Source organism: Poecilia latipinna, unplaced genomic scaffold, assembly GCF_001443285.1.
Source record: "Poecilia latipinna isolate Pla-1442-1.1 unplaced genomic scaffold, P_latipinna-1.0 Scaffold636, whole genome shotgun sequence".
In the NCBI taxonomy this organism is placed as follows: domain Eukaryota; kingdom Metazoa; phylum Chordata; class Actinopteri; order Cyprinodontiformes; family Poeciliidae; genus Poecilia; species Poecilia latipinna.
The window spans coordinates 46497-52741 of NW_015113252.1; the positions used below are offsets into that span (position 1 = coordinate 46497).

General features: G+C 39.3%; 1 protein-coding gene across 1 annotated transcript in view; it reads left to right on the top strand.

The window, feature by feature from the left end:
* The first annotated feature begins 3145 nt into the window (after positions 1 to 3145).
* The window catches only part of yjefn3 (YjeF N-terminal domain containing 3), a 78601-nt gene continuing 75501 nt past the window's right edge, over positions 3146 to 6245 (top strand). Inside the window, exon 1 of the mRNA XM_015043491.1 lies at positions 3146 to 3564. Within this exon, the coding sequence (XP_014898977.1) occupies positions 3497 to 3564 (68 nt within the window). The 5' untranslated portion in view covers positions 3146 to 3496. The remainder of the gene's footprint in view (positions 3565 to 6245) is intronic.

The following is a 6245-nucleotide window of genomic DNA, read 5'->3' on the forward strand; positions in this document are numbered from 1 at the left end:
TTTTTCCCTCTGTGTCGAGTGGCTCTCGCACAACCTTTGACCGGTTTGAGCGAAGCTGGACAGCTTTCAGAATGTAGTCATGCAAAAACAAAAACTAAGCCCTTCTGCAACAGATGACGAACTTCTTAGTCTTTAAGGTGTGTATGATTTCTGTAAAGCCGATTCTTGCATTTTACATGCGCTACAGTGTGTTTTAATCAGATTGCAGCAGCACAGGCAGACGTAAAGTGTCATGGTAAAAAAAAAAAAAAAAAAACCAGGATGTTTCGGTCACAAGAGAAAATGGGCTGGTTTTCTATTATCAGCCAGCAGGGCGGCCCAGTTTATGTGCCGCTTATCAGATGATGTTCTCTTTGTCTTATTGGAAAATTTACAGTAATTAAAAAAGGAGAGAGGCAGAGATGCACGATCGGGCTGTAACGGGTTGACGCACATTTCTGATGTTTTTTCCAGTCTCACATGCTGATTTTAATTTTTTTTTTATTTTTTCTAATTCAAAAGGACTATTACGCTTGAGAGAAATGTGTGTTGCGGGTCTGTGATGGAGGCAGTAGTTTTGAGTCTAAATAAATTCTCAGATGTTCTAAGAGTATCCCCCCTCCCATCTATGCATCAAGGCATGTCCTTAACCTGTGACTTTTAGAAAACCCCACATGCTGTCGATTTAATGAAAATGGAGAGCAATCAGAATTTTCATGCATTTAATGACTGAGGGGAAGAAAAACCCCCAACAATTTCTCAGTAATTAAAAAACAAAACAAAATAAAAGCTCTGTTCTGATCTGCATCTCCCTAAAGAGTCAATTAGATTCGATTTAGTCGGATTGAATTAAAAGTTACTGCCTGACCCGATTGTCGCTTTCAGTCTCGCATTTTCTAACTCTTTGTTGCACTCAAAGATTATGTCCTTATAAGCTCCACGTCTTGAAGCCTAATGTCCTCATGTCAGATAACAGGTTTTTTTTTTTATTACTATGTAATCTTAACGGTTGCACAATTGCTTTCTATGTCAGCGCCTCAAGTGGATATGTATCCCTTGATTTTTGGGCTTGCATTAAAAAAAAAAGAAAAAAGTCAACATCTGCAGATGCCTGGTGGTAATGCAAACACACAGAAATTAAGGTAGATTGCTTGTGAAGTTCATGTTTTCTACATTGGCGTACAAGGGGAAATATTCCAGGTTGTGTGTACATTCCTGATGAGCAAAACAAAACAAAAAAAAAAAAACTAGCAACCTGGAATGAGCCCATGCCTCTTTCGTTGCCCTACTGGTGCGACCCTGCGCTGTCCTGACGACTGCCTGCTGCTGCTGTTTGGCAACATTATCACCATTCCGTTGTTTGTGTGTTTGGGGTCAGCTGCAGTGAAGCGCAAATGGACAACAATGTATAAGTTGTTTTTTTTTTGTTTTTGTTTTTTGTTTTTTTTTTTTTTGTTGGTTGTTTTGGATTTTTTTTTTCCTGCTCTGTCAAATAATAAAACTAATTTTAACCCCTGTTTCTTGACTTGTTTGTTTTACTGGCAGCCAGGGGTTACATGAAATTTGAACTCTTGCTTTGCTGGAGGGAAAAGATACAAAGTGCTGATAAAGGCTGAAGGAAAGTGTTTTTAACTTGACCCAGTGTATAAGTTGGTAATGTATAAGGGGTAAGTTAAGCCATATACCTAAACGTACACACACACACACACACACACACTCCATCCTTGTCCTTTCCTAAATAAGAGCCACTTTTCCCCATTACATTCAGTTTTTTTTATAAACAATTCATCAAGATTCAACTTACTCCACATTGCATAAACATCAGATATTGCCTACTATTTTTTTGTCTAGTTTGTAGTGAAAATGTCTTAGCACACTTAAAATAAGACAGAAGTAATTTACAAGAAATTTTTTAGCAAGAAATGGGAGCTTGTTTAAAGCAAATACTTCCTTAAAAGCCCTTAATTGCTTTTAAAATTAAAAGCAATTCATTTTTAACATGTATATTCTGGTATAGAAACAAGACCAGAATTACTTTGTGAGATTTTGTGTTTTTGCAGAGCAGTCTTCCTCAGAGGTAATTTACACAAGAGGCCTACAAAAACCAAGTTTCTTTTTAAAATGTTCCGAGTTAAGATGATCGGATTTGCATTTGCTTGTTGTGGACAATAGATGGCAGCAGAGTCCTCCTGTAAGAAAATCTTGTTTTTCTGAAGGGATGCCATGAAGAAATTCAATGAGAGCCACTGTAATGTGGAATGAGCAAAACTACACCGATAATGAAAATAGGTCGTCATTATAGTCACTCATATATGACATATTTGGAAATGAGATTTTAGGAACCCACAGGCACAGAACACACAGCTTCCTCGAGGCTGTCTTTTATTTCATTTTTTTTTATGACCTGTGAATTAAAATAATGTGATCCCAGTGTCCTGTTGCTAGTCCATTAGCATTTTGTCAATCTGGATCTGAAAAATTCCCACTTTGACCTATAGGACTAATTTGTTATTTTATTTCCTGTCCTATTTTATTTTAAAAGCTAACATGAAGGAACGAAAACTGGGCAGCACTGTTGCTTTGGGTCAAGAAGGTGCTGGGGTCAATTGCCCTCAAGTCTACCCATGTGCAGGGTTGTGCGTCTTTGTGTGATGGACTGGTGACCTGACCAGGCTGTACTCCTCCTCTCACCCAATGACCGCTGGAGATGGATAGGTGTGTGAACTTTGAATCCCATTTGCTGATTTGTCGTATATTAGTGCAGCATATAGTGCAGTATTGCTCTATATGCTGCATGTCAAGAGAAAAAAAAAACAAATTCATGTAAGTGAAAGTAACCCTCTTACTTTAACATTTATCGTCCGCGAGCAGTTCAGGGCCTCTTCAATCTTTCTACATTTTGCATCAAATGATCATTTTTTGCTTCAAAGGAGCAATCCTGAGGAGAATGTGTTTAATGTATGCACCTGTCTGGTCAAATTTTAAGTGATGCGATGACCAGTGGAGATGCTGATGACTAAACAGCCACGACCAGGAGCCAATCAGCCGTCAGAGCACCGGGGCTCCTGCTTCTTAATTGGCTGGATTTCCGTGTGAGAGCAACCGACAGCGCAGACCTTTTTTTTTTTTTTTTTCTCAGAGAATGAGCGGAGGGGACCCTGCAGCTGAAAAAACAAACAGAGAAGAGAGGAAAGGTTATTGAGACAAGAAGCAGAGCGTGTGTGTTTTGAAGCAGCCAGTAATTACCTTCCAGCATCTGAACCAATCAAGAGCTGTGGAGAAAGAGAGAGAGAGAGAGAGAGAGAGAGAGAGAGAGAGAGAGAGAGAGAGAGAGAGAGTCCATTTAGATTTCACAGTCTATTCCCAGGAAAAAGACACTCGCGCTAATACACACACACACGCAGACACACAGCCCGTCCATTCAACCAGAGTCAGGGAGAAGGAACGGAAGTGTTTTCTTTGGGGGAGCACAGCTTATCCTTTCTCCTGTTTACCGACTCGTGGTGGGTGAAGACAGATGGACAAGATGAACCACAGCTCAGCTGAGGCAGAGCCTGAAACCATAGAACCGCTGCGTTACCTCAGGTAGGCACCTTTCTATTCTATTCTATTCTATTCCCACTTTGACTTTTCACGCCGTCTTGACCTGTTCCGGTTCCTTCCACGCTGAGCTACAGTTGCCCCCTTTCTCACTGCTCAGATCAGTGTGGAGAATTGACAGATAGTGGCGGGCAGATGGAGACAGACAGAGACCTCAGCATCTCCTTACATGCTGAGGACGTATAGACAAGACAGAAGGTTTTCTATTAACCTTCCGTCTTGGGGGGGATCAGCTACTGGGATCAGGTAAATAAATGATGATGGGAATGATATTTAGTCAGTAATCACTGGTGAGCGATGTGACCGGTCAATTCTTATGAGGAACTTCTGCATCTTAACTTTTTTTTATTTTATCATTTTATTCCCGTCTCCTCTTCTCTCCCCTGAAGCCACAAATTGAATTACCAATTTGATCCATGATTAAATTAGGATGTCCATGGGTTATCTGGCCTCGTCTCTTCACACATCACCAACCAAGCCAAGCATCTTGTGATTCTCTGGTATTTGGGAATGAGATGGGAGGACTTACAGGGGAAAGGTCTCTTTCCTGGTTGCCTGTTGCTCTGCGCATCACGTGTCCTAAATTGTTTTTGCTGCTTCACATAGAACCAGATGAACGTGAGAAAAAAAAAAAAAAAAAATCTGTTGACAAAGATTTGTTTCTCCACGGGCTGCCGGGTTAAGAGGATGCACAAAGATGTGCATTAAGTGGCGAATCTGCACTGATTGAGCTTTTAATGGTTGAAATTGTTTTCTTCGAAGTCAGATTCTGGTTTTGCTCCCCTGAGGACCAGAACACAAGAAACACTGTGAGGTCTCAGACAGATTTTACAAAATTATGTTTATGTACAAAGACGTCCCTAGGCTTTATCGAATCTATTCAACTGAAAATGGCTGGAGTTCTTAGTTTTTATGTATTTAATGAATACAGTGAATCTGATTTTTTTTTTTTATTTTTTTTTTTTTACTTCAGCGTTTGACCCGTCCGTCACTTATCAGAGCTCCAACTCTGACCGATTTATGTTTTCACTCCTTAACCGCAGTCATTTTGGACGTAAAAGTGTGTTTTGGGGGGACATGATGAAAAGAACGTGAATCATGGCTCAGATTTGTAACGCAGTGGAGCTGCTCTGTTGGCGCCGTTACAGATATGCCCAAGTATTACAGTAAGATGAAGTTGGCAGGTTGTGCAGCGCTGAGATGAAAATTTAATAGCACAAGAGAATGGCTGCTAAAGAAAAAAAAAAAAAAAATAAAAAGGAAAGATGACTTTAGCTGGAAAAAGATGGCAGATTTTGTGCGTAATGCAGCTCTTGAATGTTCGTCAGTGTCTCTTCTGTGTTACACTGTATAGCTTAAGCTGGTCTATTTTCATTATTTCTTTAGTATCTGAAATTGTTCATGAAATTCTGGTGTGACAACATGACTATATGTGCTGTGCCTCAAATAGATGCTGGACATAAAGTCATTTCTAGTGAGTTATTAACAAGTTTGAATGCATAAATCAAATGGACTCATGGGTTTGTCAGCTTGATTCCCACCTAAGATTTCATGATCTGTGAGCTGTCTGAAACAGACGTGCACAATCAGAGAGCATGTTAGTGAAAATTACTTCAGAGCCAATATGCCCACAGCCAAAGACTTAAAATAAAATAAAAAAGAAAAAAAAGAAAGAAAGAGCCCACTAGAAAATCAAAGGAAACGGTAACAAGCTAGAGAGCAGAGCGAGTCTGGCTCATTAATTGGTTCGTTTCACTGATTAACATGAAGGTTTTCAACAGCTTTCTGTGGGCAGGTGGTTAAATTCAGAAAAGATTTTTTTTTCCCACAAGCAATTTCACTTAAGTAGTTTGTTATAGATTAAGTGGTTTATGATGCAGATGTTTCTGAAGAATATTTTCTCTTGCTCATTAAATCAAAAGTCCAATAACTTTGTGTGTGTGTGTGTTTTTAAAAGCTTGCAAAACGTTCAGACAGATATTAAAAAAAAGTTGTGCATGGCAGTGGCTCCTACTGCCTCAGCCTTGTTTGGTGTTACTGATTACTGCACAACCCAAAAGTTTGCAAGAGGCAACAACATCACAAATAACGATACATCAAGCTGTGTGCAAAACTACTTACTTGAACTATTTTATATTTTGTCAGTTTGTCCCACAAATTTCAGTGTTTTATTTTTATGGGCTTGGACTGGGTTAGACCAACACAGCAGGGCACGATTGTAAAGTAAAAGGAAAAGCCCTCATGGTTTTTGATATTTTCTGCGAATAAACATCTGCAAAGTCACAAGATGGGAACAAAATGTACATTTTTGACCGACATGCATGCGAACCGGACGTTCGTCAAACTACATCGACCCCTTGTTAGAACACGGTGGTGGCAGAATGATGTCTTTGGATGCTGTTCTTCAGCAGAAGCTGGTCGGAGCTGACATGAGGTGTTAATGTAGCTTAAGACTGGGCCAAACTATAACAAACGAGTACATTTTGAAATTCATTAAATTTTACTATTGTGTTGTGATCGTACATTTGTCTTCTTAGTTACAGCCCCATTTGTTTTATCCTTGAATATTTGAAAAAAAAAAAAAAAAAAAAAAAAAAAAAAAAAAGGGGTGGAAAAAAAAGGTTACACCCGGTTGGTGTGGGAAAAATTACAAAAATCGTATTTTA